Source organism: Drosophila novamexicana, unplaced genomic scaffold (genome assembly GCF_003285875.2).
Source record: "Drosophila novamexicana strain 15010-1031.04,08,12 unplaced genomic scaffold, DnovRS2.1 tig00001209-arrow-arrow-pilon, whole genome shotgun sequence".
Classification (NCBI taxonomy): Eukaryota; Metazoa; Arthropoda; class Insecta; order Diptera; family Drosophilidae; genus Drosophila; species Drosophila novamexicana.
Genome location: NW_020824843.1, coordinates 695,173 through 714,679, shown reverse-complemented (window position 1 = coordinate 714,679; position 19,507 = coordinate 695,173). Strand labels below are relative to the sequence as shown.

The window sequence follows — 19,507 nt, the reverse complement described above, 5'->3', positions numbered from 1 at the left end:
TCCTGGCCATGGCTTTTTGCTATTGCTACCAATTGTGCATGCAATTTATTTTTAAAGAAATAATTGCTTTGCCGTTTCTCTACCAGCGATTATGCAAATATTAGTATTTGTTGTTGCTGTTGTCCTACTCCACTCCTAACCAAATAACTCGGCATAATAATAATACCCGTACTTGCCGTTCAAGCAAGTGAAAGAGTCCGTTTGCCACGTTTGCATATCATCGAATTTGAATATGCCACACACAATGCGAATCCTTTACACAAATTTCACATAAATCAATAAACGACAAAATTACATTTTTCTGGTTCTTAATCTTTAGTAATTGTCGCTGGCATTTTTGTTGACTGCCTGAAAGTATGTGGCAAATATTTCGGACAAAATGCAAAAGATGTGGACTTGAATTTACATAAATAATGTGTGCAAATGTATATAACTAAAGCGATACTCAGCAATGGCATTTTATATAATATTTAAAGTTTATTAATTGAAATGCTGGATTCTGCATTCAAGCATATTTATCATTTTTGCCTAGTTCTCGTTTGTGGGATATACTTGAAAGTTTAATTGGACGTGCTTAAAAACAAATTCCTTAAGTAACTGAATCTGAAATAGAAAATGGCACAAGTTAGAAATAAATCTAAAAGGTATATATATTTGATATACTTAAGTGTTGTACTAGATACACTTGCAACATAAGACGAATTAATTGTTGCTTCAGATTTTCATCAAGTCCTTGAACATTTTAGCCCTTTTTCTAATTCAAATTAAGACTCTGAAGTAGGGGAAAAAAATGTATGAAAAATCGCTATCACTTTGCTTACAAAACAAAATATACTTATTCTCCTGCCTTGTCAAGGATTCGAAATGGTAATAAATTCTTCTAGTGGTCGGCTTTAATAGAGAAAATTAAATGGTGTTTATAATTACATAGAACTTTTAACGGAATTCCAAATACCTGAAGTTCAATTTAAACCTCTTACATTTACTTTTAATTATTTTTAATTTCATTTCATTTTTTCACACATCCATCTGTATTTGCCAATTCCACGCTTGAGCTGAAAACCCACACACACATTCAACTTATAACACGTCAAACTCCAAGCCCTAAGTTCAACTTGAAAACTTTCTGAGGGCAGATAAAAAAAAACATGCCACAGTTGTGGCATTTTTCTGTTTCTCTCTGCCGTCTTTTTGGTTAATGAAAGTGGCAGTAAATTAAATTGGCATCACGTTATTATTCTTCTGCTTCTTTGTTGCTTATTTTGTTGTTGCTGTTGGACAGGCATGTGGGCCTCGCAAAAGTTTATCTTATAAAACAACAACAAGCACTTAAGTGTTATATGCCACCGTATTACAACTGTCGAACCGTACCGAACAGAAAGAACCCAAGTCGCGCTCAGAACGACCCAAAATGCAACGTAGCATAAATGAAGAAAGCTGATAAGAAAAAGTAACATACAAAAAAAAAAAGGCAAAAAGGGCGGCTCTCTATAGCTATCCGAATATTTAATACCCTTGTGCCTTGTGTGAGAAAATTTTGTGATACTTTTAATTACTAAAGATATCTTGGACAACAACAAAATTGTCCGTATAAAAACCTATTTCTCGACCTATCTTTCCTATATTGATAAGAGTTAACTTAGATTTAGTAGCATATAGAAAATAACTAATACTTTAAAAACAAACAAATTTGTCATCTAAGATATTAATGTTCGACCAATCGTTCTTATGGCAGCTATTTTTATAGCGGTCCAATATTAACGATGAGACGCCTTTGAATATAAACAGACCGACGAACATGGACATGTACACCGGGGTCGGAGATGTCTGTTTCAATGCGTTACACATTTGATAACACAGTTATAATACCTTTTGCAAGGCTATAATAAGGCAGCTAAAAAGGCTGCACGAAAATTGCTGCCCGCATAAAAGACTTCGCTTAAAGGAAGACGAACAGCCACAGAGCAGCCAGAAAGTAATAATAAAATAAAACAGAAATTGAATGTTGCGATTCGTTTGGCGTGGCGGTGTTCCAGGTGACAAGCAATTCCCTACAGGTGCTGGCCAGCAGTTAACGGTGTAGTATGTGTGTGTGCGTGTGTCCGTGCGTTTGTGTGTGCCAACCATATTAGCAATTGCCCTTAGCGCTATAAAACAAGCCAAACATTTTGACATGGGTTAGTGGCAGCATCGCCCAACAAAAAATGTGGGTAGGTGAAAATGAGGTGTAGCCCCACAAATCCCAGCGGATTGCCAATCGCCATGACCCTTTCTGCGCCTGGGTGTTGCACCCATGTCATGCCTCTGACAACTGGCGTTAACAAAGCTGGAAAGAAAGTCTGAGCTACAGTCAAAAATCATAACGTATCATATCATATCATACATACGTTTTTAATGAGTTGCAGTTTTTTTTTTTTTTTTGTTTTTCCTCCGAATTTCATGCCAACCCGATATCCAATATTGCATTTCCGTTCATCATCTTTTGCTTCTCTTATCTGCGGCACATTCACCACAGGTTGGCTACTTATCAAAGCGAGCCTCAGCGTGCCTGTCAGAGTGTTTATGATATGTTTGCCCTTAAGTTGAAAGTGCCAAAAGATATGAAATGCCGTCTGTAGGTTTCGCGCTGCCAATTAGCAGTATCTGCTGGGGCCATTGGCATGCAAATATTTATAAAGTTGAAGAGCGACTTCAAGTGGGTCCCCAACTTCCGTCACACAATAAATTCATAACAAGCCAGTAGAGTTCTCTAGGCGAGTGGCACCGACTAGCAAATACCCTCCTGCTATTGTTTACTGTTTACTTTCATGGCTTCAAGATGGTATTTAAATTTATGCTTAAAATTATAGTAAAATGATATAGTGAAAATTTCGAAAATATTCATCAAATATTGTGGAACTTTATGCCAATAAACTACATACCAAAATTTAATGTCTCTCGCTCTAATAAACTCAAAGGCATAGTTGAATGATCGATATTTATCGATTGCGAAGAAACATTCAGGGAGCTGTTTGAAATAAACTTGTAGATCCCACATTCAAAATGTAGCTCGCTGGGATTGATCCAATCCTACAGAGCAGCATGTCTAGATTGGCTCAGCTGTTGCTGCTGATCAGGAATATATATAAACCGTAAATCGTGGATGGCTTCTACAATATACCCTTGTTCTTACCATGTTCGATGGGTAGAGGATTTAATCAAACACGCATACACACTATCTTCTCGCGTGTGTGTGTGTGACATGCGACATTATAATGCCACATTATGTTGCCAGTGCGTGAAAGAACCGTACATCAGAGCATAACATCCATAAATCAAAATCCACAAACACATGCGACGTTGTCTATGCTCTGCGCTGCGCTGCGCTGCCTGCGTGTGTGTTGCTTGTTTGTATCTGCTGCGAGTATTCGCAAAATTATTACACTTGACATGATTGAATATACCGCTGAGTATGAGAGTACATACCTACATAACGATATACATACTAACATGCACAAGAGGTACCAGTCGCGAGCGCTGCTGGACATTGGTCCACTCACATCGCCCGTGCCCTCCAAGTGTCCGCGCGACTCTTTACGAATGCTGCTGCTGCTCTGTGGCTGCGGCTGAACATAGTTTTTGCGCTGTCCCAGTGGGCAATTCCCGTTTCTCTGCTTGTATGTACTAAGTTGACATGGCGCATAAATGTAAGTGGCTACAATGTTGTTTAGTACACAGTACACTGTACATAATATTCAATTAAAATGCTTTAAAAGAGAAATTTAATAAACAGCAAATCAGACCGTCGTTCCAATTGGCAAAGGTGGCCGTAGGTATCGATAACGGCTGGTTGACTTAACGAAGCTGCAAGCAAACTTGGTTAAGAGAAGAAAGGAACTTTAAATTGCTGAAGCATTTTTAATGCATAAATTTGTTTAATATTTCATGAGCAATTTTATAAAATAGTATCTTTAGATATCCAGCCACACAATAGCCATTGAGTATCTTGTCGCCTGTCACTGATCCGTTCGATACTTATGTGGAATCAATTACTAGCGATACTTCTTCGTTAACTTATTCGATACTTGCCAAAATGTTTATTTTTCAACTGTTGCTTCGGCTTGTCTGCAAATGGAAATACTATTTATGAAATACTTGTCACACAAGTTTTTTAAACTTTCAAATCAATACACACAAACACAAGCAACACAACACAACACAACACAACACACCAGCACACTCCGTCAAAATTCCACCAAATTTGTTCAAAATTGCGCCAAGCTTTGGTGAGTTCAATGCAACTATTAAATTATAATATATTGAAAGGGTATTCTTTTAGTTGCCATGTGTCTGGAGACCATACCGACCAATAACAAGACGCTGGCTCTGATCAACCAAGGCTACAAGGTGCTAGCCGAGTACCAAATGATCGAGCAGAAGCAGTTAAAGGGCATCTATGCGATACCCAGCTATTCCAGCGGCTTGCTTTGGTTCGGTGTGATCTTCATACACAGCGGCTTGTATGCGGAGAGCGTGTTCCGCTTTTCCATATTGCTGCCAGATCAGTTTCCCGAGGAATCCAGTTTGCCCACGGTCATCTTTCAGAAGGACATCTTCCATCCACACATTTGCCCGGTGTCGCACAGTCTTGATCTGGCGCCCCTCTTGAAAGAGTGGAAAAAAGATCAGCATCATATCTGGCATATACTCAAATACATTCAGGCGATATTTGCCGATCCCGAAGGCAGTGTCTGCAGTACCCAAAACGGCGACCCCATTCCACTAACTGAGGTTAACAACATGGAGGCCATGCGTTTGTTAGCTAACAATCGCGTAGACTTTGCGCTCCGTGCCAAAGTTAGTATTCTTTGGAGCTGCCAGCATATGTTTGATGAGCCGCCCATCAAGGATCCACACTACATAATCTTCGAGCGCTATTGCCCGGAAAAGCATCAGACCATGATGGAACGCCTCAAGAGTCGCAGCTGGTACGAGCTATCGGCCCCAAAGACCCCAAAGCGTTCAGTGTGTGTGGCTCGTATGGATTCTGCCCGACAATTGCTTGAGGACGAAGAGGCGCAAGTGGTCAATGCTGCTGGCAGCAGTCTGAATTAGCGGAGTAAGCTCTCGACTAGAACATTTTGGCATTCTTAAAGCAATTCGTGTGCACCTAATGGCAATGCAAAAAGAATGCTCTAGTCGAGAAACGCACGCTACACACCGTTCTACAATACATACAAAGTGTGTTAATTATGTTATGTATATTTGGAATAAGGTCTTGATCCGAAAACTTGTGTGCTTACAATAAGAAATTTTGAAAAACAACGATCAGCACTTTTTTCTTATGAAGTTATCGATTTATGTTTTTCGCAATCGATACCAATACCCCCACTAACATTGCACCTAACAGCGATACTACAGCAGCAACTACGTAGTGAAATGCAGCTCACGAATTTGCGCGTCGGGTTTTCGCTGTGCTATAAAAATTAATAAATGTTTAATAACGTAAGTGGTAATTAGTGGACAATATAAAGTGTGTAATTAGCTAATCAAAGAACGTTTAGTGTGTGTGTAATTATATAATATGTGTATTTTAGGGTGTGTGTGCTAAATTACGTGTGCGGTTAGCGCCAAAGCCAGCATTTCCAATTGGGTATGTATGTATGTATGTCTATATGCGTGTGTGTGAATATTTGCATACATGCATTGTTAAAGCAACATTTTGGCGTTAAATATATTTAAGAATAATGTTTAGTTCTGTAAAAGTTCTGTATTAATCAATTATTGTTTTACATTAAATACAAGCATTCAACATGTTGTTGTTGTTGGTTTGCCCGAAGCCCTATTGGCGGCCCAGACAGACGCCATAACACAAACGGCGTGTTTAATGTCTTTTGCATTTGTGGTAAACTAACGATTGTGTACGTAGTCGTGGGTACATATGTATGTATGTACAATTCGAAATTATAGAGCATGCATATGTATATATTCCACAATTGGAATTGATTGCCATCAACATTACCTCACTTTCTTGCAGTGCACGCATGACAACCTGCTGCTAATTTTCTTATTGGAACTTCACCCCAGTTGGCTCTTTGTCAATTTTGGGTGTTTGCTGCAATTTTTGTTTACAATAATTGTAACACTCTTCCCAATGAAAATCAGACTATATTGGTTTTGTGCTTTGTCCGTTTAACTATCCCTATACAGCTATGATAAGTACACTGAGCACAGAGTCTCTTCACTATTACACGTTCACACTATAGGCAGTCCGATTCGAACTGTTTTTTGCTGTGTTCAACTGGGAACAGCATCGCTTTACTTTTTTTTCCAACTCCAGCAGCAGAAGCTCCAACTGCTCCTAGCTGTTTTTAAGCTGGGAACAGAGCACCGCACAGCCGAGACCTTTCGACTGCAGCCTTGTTTTGTTATGTGTGCCCACCTTTTTTTTACCTGCCCCGGCCTTTCTGCGGCTGTCCGCTGTTTTGCCTGTTGCACTGCATTAATGCTGTTAATAATGTCATCTTCCACATGCAATAATCAAAATTATAATAATTATGGAGCCTGCTGCTGCACCACAAGCGTCATACATTCACCGTTACAGATTGTGGCAGCCTGCAATATGGCAGCTTGCAACTGGCATACCGAAATATTAAAAGCCTGTCTCTTTGCATGCGTTGGGTTGCACGAATTGCACGGGCTCCCCACTTGGTGGTAGCTGTCTTCAGCTGCTGCAAAATATACAAAAGTGACAATTTGATTTATCACTGCACTTTGTCCTGCTGCAGTGACTGTGAGGGGGAGGGAGGGAGAGAATCGGGTGAGTCTCTGGCTCTGGCCTTGGCAGCGCTGCTCGTTAGCCAGTTGGTTGCGTATCCAAAAATCGTTCATGAAATTATGGATGCGAGTGCAATGTGCCATATTTTAGGCCATTTATGGCTGGGCTCTTAACTGCGCTCAGCCAAGTGGGCGACGACGCCACAAATTTTGAATACAGTGAAGACTCTTCTTAGGGACAACTTTATTGAATGAACAACTGTTTTAGTCAATACATTGTTTTCAGTTGCCAAATTATTTGCTTACACTTGCGACATTTTTTTGGGTGTAACTATTTAACCTGAACTGGGTTGTCCTTGCAAGCGAGCTTCTACTGTAGGTGCAATACATATCTTTATATATGTGAGCAGCTCTGCCTTTCCAAATACATGAACATGCACATGCTAAGTTGACAACATGGGAAATGCGCACCAAACATTTTCGGTGGTCCACATTTCAATGGCCTCGACTCAATTTCACTCGACTCTCTGTCTGACAGCCCGTTTGGTAAAGCTTTCTGTTTTGCGGGCGTAAAATAGATAATACATGAAAATCAGAAGCCATATAAATCAACGTAGCTTTAATAATCTGGTCAAATAAAGAACGACTGTAGTGTGACAGTAGTTCGGCGCTGGATTTAGGGTATCTTTTAGTCGAGAACTCTCAACTTCCTTGTTGTGATAGATAGTAGTTGTTTATTGTAAAATAACTGATTCTTGGACCGAAAATGAATATGAATTATTTAAGCATTCATGTAGCCTTAAAACTGCAGAAAATTTATCTTTGCTATCTCTACAAGATGATCTAAAATTCAAGCACATCCGGTTGGGAGGCGCTTGTTGCCAGATTGAGACTATTCGTTGGCTTTGTTTCAGCTTTATTTGTGGGGCGTTGCGCTTAAATTAAGACATATCGCATACAATTCTACGCAAGGCGTTAAGAAACAGAACAAGAAGAAAAACATTAACAATTAAGTTGTAATAAATTTAAGCGCTGCGTGGGCTGAACTTGAACTCGACTGAAGAGTTGGGTTGGTTTTTTATTTTATTTTTTCTTTATGTGGTTTTCAGCTACAATTAAAAAGCGATAAAAATTGTTTCAAGCTGCGCGGCCATAACACGTGACAAAGTCTAAAGTATATATAAAGGCCATTGTTATTTTTATTGATTTTTTTTAATTTTGGGTCTGGTCTCAGCTTCAATCCCTGGTGAAATCGGTGTATATATATGCCCCCGCTGTTGCAGTTATCAACAGACATCAAAACAATTGCCACCATCGATGCTGTTCAAGGAGTTGGAATCGGCGATTCGTTTCGTTACGTTTCGTATCGTTTTGTCTGACAAGTTGTCGGTTTAACTAAACCCAAAAAGCCGGACTCGTATTCAAGTTCAATTGCAGCAACAGGTAAAACGCGCGCGGCACTCGCTGAATGGCCTGTGGGCAGAGCTTGAGCTACAGTTTTGGCTTTGGCAGCGTTTCGATTTCCTTGGAAAACCGCTAGAGACTTTGGCCCGGCTCTGCGACTGCTTAGCATTTGCCTGGGCCAAGACGTCGTCGGGGACACAGATTGGTATTTATATGCAAGTTCATGGCATGGCCGAAGCGCGCACACACATCATCATCGATTATAATCGAAATGGGATTGTAAATCAAATCGCATTCAATGGTAGTGACTTTAAAATGGGCTTCATTATCGCCAATGCCGGTGCCGCAGTTTGCAGTTTGCAGTTGCAGTCGCAGTCGCTGTCGCAGTTGCAATCACCGCCGTCGCCTGCCTTTGCCCATTGTCGGTGGCAACTGCTGCTGCCGCCGTCGCAGACGTTGCCGTCGTCGAAGTGACATTCAATGCCATAATTTATGAGTTTATCTTTTTCGCGCCGCCAAATCGTACGCTAAATGCTGTCTGGCCAGACCAGGACAGGACAGAGCACAGCAAAGCACGGACCAGAACAGAACAGAACAGAACCCGATCCATACCAGACCAGACCATATGCCCCATTCGTCTGTTCGTTCCATTGGTTTCGCATATGCAAACAAACGGCTAACAAAACCAAAACGTGCGCATATTTTATGGCGCTGCGAATCCCATTTGTATTGGTATTGGTAATGGTAATGGTAATGGTATTCCTATTCCTATTGCTATTGCTATTGCTATTGCTATGGCTAGAACTGTTGCTGTTGCTGTATCTGTAGCTATTGGATTTCTAGCCATACACGTATCTATACGATTTCTGACTTTGCTCAACGCCGCCGCCGCCGTCGACGTCGATCGTTTAATGTCGGGCAATTAAAATTGGAGTTTTCTCTGGTTGTTGCGATATTTGTTGCCTTCTTTTTTTTATGAGTTATGGGCCGCGCTGACAGCGCCCTGCATAGCCGTGAGGTTCAATGGGGTTGGGTTGGGTGTTAGTAAAAAGTGCCTCAGCTGCAGTCAATTGTTGTCATTGCAATTGCCAGGCGATGTGTGTGAAATATGTCGAAAAATATCAACACAATTGTTATGCAAAGGCATTGAAAAATGAATAATAACGAAATTTTGATTAGGTTCCGTTCAATTGACAACACCTAGATGTGTCACATGATATTGTTGTGTTTTTATCTGGCTATGTATTTTCATATTTTTAAATACTTTAAATCCATAAAAGGATTCTTTGCGAGACACAGGTCTTTACTTGGTTGAATTGATTATAATAAAATTGTTTGATTTCGATATTTTATTTTAATAATAGTAGTTTTAAGAGAGTCTTACAAGCTTTGTATTTGGGAGCAGTAAGAGCTGTAAGCTTGCTGATTAAGCCCTGATTTGAGCTGGGCAGACTAGCACTTCTACTCAGAAGTTTCCTCCTAATTAATTATTTATTTCCTGAGAACTTCAATTCAGATCAATTGCACTTAACTTAACTACATTGCACTTATTTCATTGATTTAACTCCATATTTGTCCACATTTAAATGAATGCATTCCCAACGGACAAAGCTTAAACGTTTTCGAATTCCTTTCAACTTGAGAATTATTTATTTCTATAATTTAATACATTTTCGCTGTTGAATTCCCTTAAACATGCTCTATTATTTTCAAATTATTAAAGTTCATTCAATTATCCAACACTATTTTAATACTATATGCGCATACTTACGTCGCATTCCAATGTTGGTTGCACTGATTTCCGTTTAGAGCCCATTTCACGGGACACAGCTTGCCACATTCCACCGCACGTTTGCCACAAAGTGCCGACCAGTTCAGTTTTTGGTATCGCATCAAGCGGAGCGGCGCACAAGTTGCTCACTTCTTTTCAATTTCAACGCACTTGGCCATGTAATCACAACCGCCTAATTCTAAACCGTTTTTCATGGCCGAAATGCGAACCGGTTGGCCAACTTTAACTAATACATCATTATGCTGGCATGTTGCAGGCTGTTGTTGTTGCTGTTGCTGTTGCAGTTGCTGTAACTGCGCTGCAGTTGTTGTTCGTAATAATCAATTACGCGTCAGGCACGATCTTGACGCGATCCTCGCATGCCATCATGGCCAGGCCAGCTCACATCATGAGCTACGATCTGTAGCCGTAGCTATTTTTCTTTCGGTTCCAGAACTCATGCGCCAATAATAAATTACAAAACAAAACTCAAAGAACAGGTTCAATTACATTTAACAAGAGCTGCAAACAGCTGATTTGTAGTTGCAAGTACGGGCAAGAGTGGCACATACAGGGGCAGGGGCATGGTTAGAGCGAGCATTGAAATGGAGCCCAATGGCAAATTAAATAGATTTACGCTGGTAAAGTGTTGCTGATTGGGATAATCAACGCGTTTGCCGAGTTGTTGTTGTCGTTGTTGCTGTTGTTGCTGCTGCTGCTGCCGCTGCTGCCTGTCAAGGCATTATTACCGCCGCCTTGTTGTTGTAATTGCAGTTGTTGTTGCTGTTGTTCTACAACTAGCTCACAGTGCGGCTGGTCCAGGCTGTTGAGTTGCGGCCGTCGTTAATCCCAAATTCGCATTGAAATTTGCATGGTCGTTGACGTGCAGCAGCAGCAGCAGCAGCAACAGCAACAACAACAATAAGACTTACAACAACAGCACAGCTTGACACACTTACTCATTCTGTGTGTATGTGTATTTGTGTGGCCGTATTTCCGGTGTTGCTGCGCTATGCGTCCGGTTTTAATAAAATTGCTGCTGCTGCTGCTCAAGTGTTGCTGCCGTTGCAACAACAGCAACATGTTGCAGCTCACGTTAAACTTCCTACGCTGCTGTGGTAGCCGGTTGCCATGTTACCATGTTGATATCACCCGCAGCGTAAATCTTGTGGATTAATCCAATTTAACACTTTATGCTGCACTGCGCTTTGGCCATGTTGCAGGCGGCAACCTCAGTCAAGGCAGGTCCCAGCTAGCCAGCAATATGAACGTTATGCTTGGCCAGCGATGCGCTACACTGCAAAAAGTTAAGCCAAAATCTAAATATCAGGGTCGATTACAAAATTTAATATTTGTCTCTAGAATGAACAGCTATTACATAAATATTAAAGTTGAAAGTTATTGTCAAGCGTAATATCAATCTTTAACTTGTGCGCTCAATTATTCTTTCCCTGTTCGCTTCCTCTTTTTCGCTTCAGCTGCTAAATATTCAATAGCGTATTGCGTATACGCCACATATTCCCACAACGCTCATCAGGTTTTCGTTTCTCTATTTCACACTCAGTCTTAGTCTCAGTTTCGCTCTCGAATCCCTTTTGGCCCTTGACACAATTTCGCTCAGTGCAGTGGTGGCGGGACGACCTTTTCAGTCACAGTCATTTTGCGACTCGTTAGTTGGGCTACCTTTGGCCGACACAAATCCCGGGTTAGCGCCGCTCCCTGCTCTGCGCTCTCTTTTTAAGCCAGCCCACTTAGCCAGCCAAGTTTTCCTCTCGAACTTTTCTACTTTTACTCTTTTCATTTTGTGTTTTTTTTTTGTTTTTGTTTTTGCCTTTTTCGTTTGTTTGAAGTGCGCACAAAATTTAATACGCTTGTGGTCACATGTGTTGCGCGCTTTTTTACATATTTTAAAAAATAGCAAAGACAGCAACAGACGGCTTTTTGCGTTCCCTTCCTCCTTGCAACCGACCCCTCTGACTAACTGGTGTCGGTTTCTCTCTCTCATGCTGACGCTCTTTGTTGCGCTTTTCTCCTGTGTTGCCCGGGTTCCGGCCAAAGCGCGAATTTAATTAAAATATGCAAATCGCTTTGTGGCATTTTGATCAAGTGTTGAGTTCGCTTTGCAGTCACTCGCAAGTTCACGTGGTCTTTTCGCTCTCTTACTCCAGGTTAAACCACACACAGCGAACTCCACTTGCTTGTTACTGACATTAAGTTTTTTTTATCTCTTCTCTGTATACCCTGTTAATCAGAAGTATTTCTCAGACTCAAGAGCTCCCGTAAATGTGTAGATTTCAAAGATGACACTGCGATACTTAATCCCTGCACTGGCTCCATAGTCAGGTCCCTGCTAAGTCACAGTCACAGGTCAGGTCCGTAATCAGGCTTCATGATAAGGTCCCTGTTTGGCCTCCATTGCTTATGGACTACGTTTCTTGAATATGACAAAATCTAATATGAAATTGAATTTATATTTTCTTTACTAAAAAAGCCTAGAGTATTTGCCTGTCGTTTTAAAAACTGAAACTACTTTGTATACCAATTTTTTTTTAGTTTTGTCTGTTTGGCAACTTTTGGCGATAAAAGCGAACGATAAAAAAGTAACCAGTTGAGTTTTTCCTTTTCATTCCACTTATTGAGCACGGGGTTGGCGTCTGTTGCTGCTGTATTCCCTTTTTGCGGAGCTAAAAACTCATTCATACCCTTCAGAAGGTGTGATTTTTATTTGGCTCGAAACGCCGTGCAAATTAAATTTATTGCACATTTTATTTCCTTTGATGTTCGTTTGTTAACAAAATTGTTGGGAATTAACGTAACGGGCGCGGATTAGCCATGGCATTAACCAAACAGCCAACATCGTGATATGGCGTAACTCTTGCACTTCATCACCTCGCTGGACTGTCTGGGAGTTGGTTCGGTCCCGAGTTCTTAATGCTCTTGGCTGGCGCTGCTTCAATGTTTCATTTGCATTTTTATGGCAAACGTCTGGAGCGAGTGCAACAAAGTCTCGCAAATTCGATTAAGTCATTCGGTTGTCTTCCCTTTAGCTATTATTTATTTTTTTTTCTGTTTTAGTTTTTTAGTTTTTGTGGGTACTTGTTTGAGCTCATTGTCATTGCTGTTGCATTGTACACTTTTAATTTGGTCTAATTAAGCTGAGAATGTGCATGCGCAAAATAAAACTAAAAATTCTTCAAATTTAAATTAAACAAGTGAATAAATATAAATTAACATTCTGTGGGGGGAACTCAACTTTTGTGTGCGCTCTAGTAAAAATTGGTGAGCTTTTATGCTGATCAAGTAAGTATAAAAATTGAATCTGAACTGGCGACTTCCCATCCCAGATGATGAAATATCAACCTAATCTTCTTTTATATTTCCCTGTTTTTGGTACAATCTAAATTTATATTTGTTTGTATTTATATGGCCTACACATCACACAGTTAAAGAGACTCGTTGCTGCTACTCATATCAGCCCAGCTTAGCTTTGGCCTTTTTCTTTTTCTTTTATTTAACATGCTGTGCCCAGAGCTCTCTGCTGAGCCATTGCAATCCACTTCATCATACTCAAAGCCGCCAACACCTGTGCAACTGTGTAGTGATGACCTGACCAACTGCTTACTCTACTGTGTGACAATGTGAGCCAAGTTTTAAGATATGTTGGCAACACAGCAGTAACAGCATCTGTTGCCTGCCTAAATAGAAAATTCCCAATGGCAGCAAATTTTCTTTTACAGTGTTGTTTAAATTTTCATTTTCTTTCTGTGTTTTGTTGCTTTTGTTTTTACTATTTATTTTTTTATTTGCGCTCGGTAAATGCTACCAGGATATTTTGCATTGGTAATTTGGCGTCATTCTCAGATAGTTGGCACTACGTGTGCTGCTACCTGCCGCAGGAGTGGGGGCTGTTTAAAGAAAAAACAAAACTATAGTTGACCCAGTTTGCGAATGTGTGCTGTGTGCGCTGAGTCGATATTGAGCAACAAAGCTGCGGTACAAACAACACACAAACGCACACACACATACGCACAGAGAACCAGAAAACTTGCCATACAAACAGAAATATCCTTGCAAACTTAAGCCAGAGCCTGTCCGCAACACGTTTACACAGCAGAGAACATACAGGACATGATGCCGACAGCCATCGTTCCCGCATATCCTTGAGAGCATCAACATGTACTCGATTCGACTCGACTTACCCATCGACATCTTCACATCTCTTGCTCTTCTTCTCTTCGTCTCCCTCTCTTTCGTCATTGTTGTAAAGCCAGCCTTCCGGCTACTGTCAGCTGCCAATAGCTGACTGCAGCTTACCACCAAAAATGGACCCTCTGAAGGACCCTACAATTTAGACACCCTACACCCATACAATTGAATGCGTTGTGTGTTGCTTAAGCTTCTAATCAATTTTTGAAAATTGTAAATTTTTCGCAATGCAACTTTTCAGTTTTTGGACAACACAATATTTAAGTGTCTTCTTGCTGTTGTTGTTGTTTTTGTCGGCTTTATTGTGGTTTTTCTTCATTTTTGTTTTTGCTCATCAACTTTTTTTTTGCTATATTTGAAAATACCTGCTCTTATACACAGCTGCTGGCTGCTGGCCTGTACGAAATTGCATCTTTTCTACTTTTGTCAGTTGTCATGTACAAAAAACATTTAACATGCCTACTACAGCTATTTACCCAGGCTGCAGTTCACTTCAGCTTCCTCAGATCACCCGCTGTTACCTGACAAAACGCACTTTGTAAAATCGAAAATCCTTTTAATTGAACTCAACTTAGTTTTGTGGGCATTTTGGGTAGGAAGGGGGTCGATTACATGTTTAAATATTTGCACTCATTTTTGCTTCAATTTAAATTCCCTGTTAGACATATTTGCAAGTGCCTCGAAATGCAAATGGGTGGGCACAGGTAATGGGTGCATGAGTGTGTGCATCTGTGTGTCTCTGTGTGTGGTCAGTGACGTAAGTGCTGTGGTGCACCTCAAAAGTTTGGAGCCGTCTGTTTAGCTAAGGGCCTCCACTTTTGGGGCTGATTGAGTGTCACGAATTTGGGGCTTGGCTTAGGCTTTTCTGGCAAGAGCTCAAACTGTGCCGCCTCTCTATGCAATTCTCAAAGATGACAGCGATAAGTGTAGTTTAATTGGGATTTTTGCTAAATTGCATTTCGTTTACGACAGAATTGTGTCTATTTTTTATATTTTGAAATAGTTTTTATATAAAATAAATTACAACTTCATAGAGTATTTTATCTTCAGCATGTTATAAATATCTCGCTGGGCTGTTAAAAATATATGTGATGCTATAATATTTTTTACATCAGTCGACACAATTGCCAAAATTGTTTATTTTTTATTTACCTAAAAATATTTTGTTTCTAAATTCCCCAATATATTTATATAAATATATAACGAAAAATCACCGTTATTCGTTCGCACGCAAAAATTGTTAACTTAAAATCAAAAAATACTTTTGCAAATATTATAAATTACCAACATCAACAATTTATAATGAATAATTCAGCATTGCGGCCAGGGCTTGAATGCTGATTGCATGTGGCTGCATTTTGGCAAATGCCAGTGCATCCAACATACAGCGTCCACAGAGAGCAGCAACTCTGTGGGCAAGGTCGGGTTAAAAATCAATTAAAGTTTTAGATGAAAACACAAACGCAAAAACCGCAAAGCAAAACGCACATGCACAGCATACCAAGCATTAAAAAAAAGGAACGATTTTCTGATTTAATTTTCCGACGAATTGATAACAGTACACGTACTACGAAGTTGACCCAATTTAAAAGTAGAAACCACCAGCAGGCGGCCAGAAAGCAATTTAACCATAAAGTAAATACGCAAACGCATAACAGCATGTACATGCACAACATATTGGTCAGATTTTCTAGATAAACCACAATACAGTGTAATTAATAAAGGGAACATTTGGCAAATCAAATCAGTGAAAAATGGGCCTGATCCATCGAGTAGCTTAGTGCATAAACTTCGCTTCAATAATAACAGTAACAGTTAGTTTTCAAATCATATTATTTGTAAAACTTATCGTTAATCCCAAAAACTATCTGGGATAAAAACAGCACTATGTACAAATCCGACTTGTTGCCTCCTTTATATCTGCCATAAGAACTATTGGAAAACATGAACAATTTTTTACCCAAAACATGCATCTAGCATATGATGAATATTTTGTTAGGGTATTTGAACTTCAACAGACAATAACAGCAAATAACTGTTCTTCGCAGTTGTTGTTGTGTGTCGAGCTAAAAATCAATTTGCTGTTACATAAACATGCATCAATGTCGTCGGCATTGTGCTGACAGCCATGGAATGCTCTTTGCTCAATGTCCAATGCTCATTTCTGGTAAGATAAGAACGCTGTAGATTTAAAGCACAGATTTTTAGCTCAGGCAACAAGCAGCTACAAGCGCCAATTAGAACACACTGCACAAAGCCAAAGCACAAAAATATTTCACTCATTTTCATTTCTGTTCAACTGGCTGCAGTTGTTTGGGCCCTGTTCCCAGTTCCCTGTTAGCTGGTTCGAGCTGTGTTCTCTGATTACAGTCAGCAACATTGAGAATCAGACTGTGGACTTAAACAGAGAGACAACAGAGACAGATCCAGGAACAGGGGTTGTGGCAGTGTGATGGGGGTTCGGGGCTTTTGCGGCTGACACGCTGTTGCTTTACAAGATCATAGATAATAATATTAAATTGGTTAAATGCCGTCTTGGATTACCAAAAGCGCAGACAGCTAAATGCTGTCTCCAATTCTCCTATGTATATATATATATTTAACGACCACCCCGAGTGCATTTCGGATTTTTGTATTTTCCTCGTAAATGCTTATCTAACATTATTGATATTATTCTTTTTTTTTTTTTTGTAATTAATGCAGATAAAGTTTTAGTTATCAAGCTAAAACCATTAGAATGCCGATTAAATAATTGATTTCGTTGCCTTGTTTTGACATTATTGAATTACCCAAAGACATTTGATAAATTTGCATACGACAACAAATTCGTGATCTAAATTATTTCGTTGCGGTTCTCGCTCAGGTTCTCTTGCTGGCCTTTTATGGCCAATTGTTAAATGTTTTTAAGCTGGTTGTTGCTGCTCACTGTTTCTCGACGTGATTGAAGTAAGAGGGCCCTAATGAGCCGCTATAATTCAATGCCAGTCCAAATTTGAATTGCCGCACGCCCGCCCGCCCGCTCGTCCGACTGCCTGCCGTGGAAATTGTGAAAATTTGTTTGTGCTATAAAAATTTCTCCGGAAAATCTTTGAACAATGGCGCACACAAAGTCTGAGATTTTTTTTATTATTCTTTTTTTTTTTTTATTAGTTTTATTTGTTTTATTTGTCGAAGATCATGAACTCGGCCTGCGCTCGCCTTTTTTTTTCGTTTTTAATACCCTGGACCTAGTGTAAATGATTAAAAAGGGAATATATTTGAATGCCAATGTGTTAAGTATATTATATATCAAAAGTACATCTATTCTAGATCAGATATTATAGAAAACATGTTCCATTGTCATTAATTCGACACAAATCTATATCGAAATAATGTTATTAAGCTCATCTCTTAGCTTATAAGATGTGACACCAAATTTTGGTATGTGATTTCTAATTTCCACAGATTTAGAAAATTTAAATCTTAGATACCTTCTCCCAGTTCCACCCTAAATTGTTAAATAAAGGTCTTTGTTTTGGTCTTCGGTATATATACATGTATACATGTATTAATTATTAATGAATTTTCCATATGTATATATATATAGTTTGAATAATCGAATCCTCGCTGTGTACAGGGTATCTTCTAGTCGAGCACTTCCAATTGGACCACACTTACTTTTTGCCTTTTGTTTGCTGATAATTTTGGTAGCTCAAATCAATAAAGCAAGAGGAATATTTTAATGTGGCCGCAAAGAGAAATTATTATTGCAATAGTTGTAACACAAAAAAACGTTTTGGTAGCCACAGTTTGTTGTTGTTGTTGTTTATATTGTAACGGTTTTTAAAGGTTTTTTGTAGCAATTGTTTTGGGGTTGGGCTAGGCGGGGATTGTGGCAGGATGGTGTTGTGGGCCTTATGAATATTGGACAAAAATACAGTGCTCGAAAGTTTAATGAGGAATTCAATAAATAATTAATATATTCATTATGCAATTATTTACTGAATAAATATTTGAACTAAGCACTTAAATCTGATAGAAAATCCAAATTATTAGAGACTTAGCTACAGCTTAAAATTATTTTAAATGGATTTCAAGTTTAACGAAATTGAAACTAATTGTTAAATGTTAAATTTGTTGTTTTCTTTTGTAAAACAATTTAAATTATTTAATATGACCAAGTAAATGTCTTTTTTTCAAGTGTATTTCCCAAATTCAACTTTAACTTCAAAGGTAGCCATGGCAAATATCACAGCAACAAATATCATAGCTATTTTGCTTGGTTGTTGTTATTGTTGTTTGCTGTGTTACCTTTTGTGCTTTGTTTCAACTGGCAGAGCAGAGTCAGCCAAAAGGCGCTCCATGAAGCTGGCCTGGCAGGCAGACAGTCAGAGCCAAAGCCAATACCTAATTTCATGTCATTAGTTTGTGTGATAACTGTTACCATTGAAAACGAGCCAACAGAGCAGCTTCTCGTTGTTGTCGACGTTGTTGCTGTTGCTGTTGTTGCTGTTGTTGCTGTTGGCCACGTTGCCTGCCACTGGGAGCAAGGAGATGCAGCAATAGCAACAGCAACAGCAGCATTCGTAGCCGTAGCCGTAGCCGTAGCAAACGAGCCGCCTCCACTAGCGAGTAGAGCTATTGAAATCATTTAAACCATTTAGACCATTTAAGCTATTTACAATTTGCCATCATCACGACATTTTCGGCTGCCGCTGGCGGCGTTGGCTTTAACGGCGCTGCCAGCGGCCCAAAGCTGCTGCTGCAACTTGGCCAAAATCAGAGCAATTCAATTGAAAACATTTGTAAAATGTCTCTCGCTGTGGGTGTGTGTTTGTGTCTGTGACTCTTGACTGTGTCCTATATGAGAGTGCCAGGCACGACGACGACGACGACAAAGTTAAGAAGTCAGCGAAAAATGGTTAAAGGGAGGCAGCGCACTCGCTCGCTGGCGAGTCATATGTCAAAAGGTCAATGCTGATATTTTTGTTGTGATTTCAGTCGCTGCCGTTGTTCAATTTGTTAGCTGCAAAACGTTTGAAATTGCTTAAATGTCAGCTTTCTGTCGCTTTTCCAGACTGACATTTCTTTCAGCCAACTGCCCAAAACTAATTGAGTTCACATTTGCATTTGTTGGATTTTCTTTTGTCATATTAATTAAAATAATGACGGGCAGCCCACACACACGTACACACATGCAACGACCCACAGCCAACCGCCATGAATCATGCAACTTTGGGGGTTTCTTTTTTCTTTAATTTTGATTGCATTTTGATGCATTCAACAGGCGGCTGGCGGCAATTTGCATGCGAACCAGTCAGCATCGATGCCTGCAGTTTGGATTGCACGCTTTTAGCTCTCGGCATTGATTGAAAGATCGATTGCTTAGAC

The 19,507-nt window shown here is 39.7% G+C and overlaps 1 protein-coding gene and 1 long non-coding RNA gene across 2 annotated transcripts; one reads left to right on the top strand and one right to left on the bottom strand.

Moving 5' to 3' along the window:
• Positions 1 to 2,433: 2,433 nt before the first annotated feature.
• Positions 2,434 to 3,350, bottom strand: LOC115766585. The gene is made up of 3 exons (XR_004018224.1): positions 3,173 to 3,350; positions 2,922 to 3,105; positions 2,434 to 2,836 (listed from the first exon to the last, which is right to left on the bottom strand). It is a non-coding gene; the product is annotated as an uncharacterized LOC115766585 (long non-coding RNA).
• An 800-nt stretch (positions 3,351 to 4,150) lies between these two features.
• On the top strand, positions 4,151 to 5,304 carry LOC115766614 (protein crossbronx-like). Its single transcript, XM_030710605.1, has 2 exons — positions 4,151 to 4,265; positions 4,319 to 5,304. The coding sequence occupies exon 2, from the start codon at positions 4,324 to 4,326 to the stop codon at positions 5,092 to 5,094; it is 771 nt and encodes a 256-aa protein (XP_030566465.1). The 5' UTR covers positions 4,151 to 4,265; positions 4,319 to 4,323; the 3' UTR covers positions 5,095 to 5,304.
• Positions 5,305 to 19,507: the final 14,203 nt, after the last annotated feature.

Bases quoted from the DNA above. Each gene is read 5' to 3' on its own strand.
- LOC115766614 (XM_030710605.1), top strand. From the start codon at position 4,324: ATGTGTCTGGAGACCATACCGACCAATAACAAGACGCTGGCTCTGATC.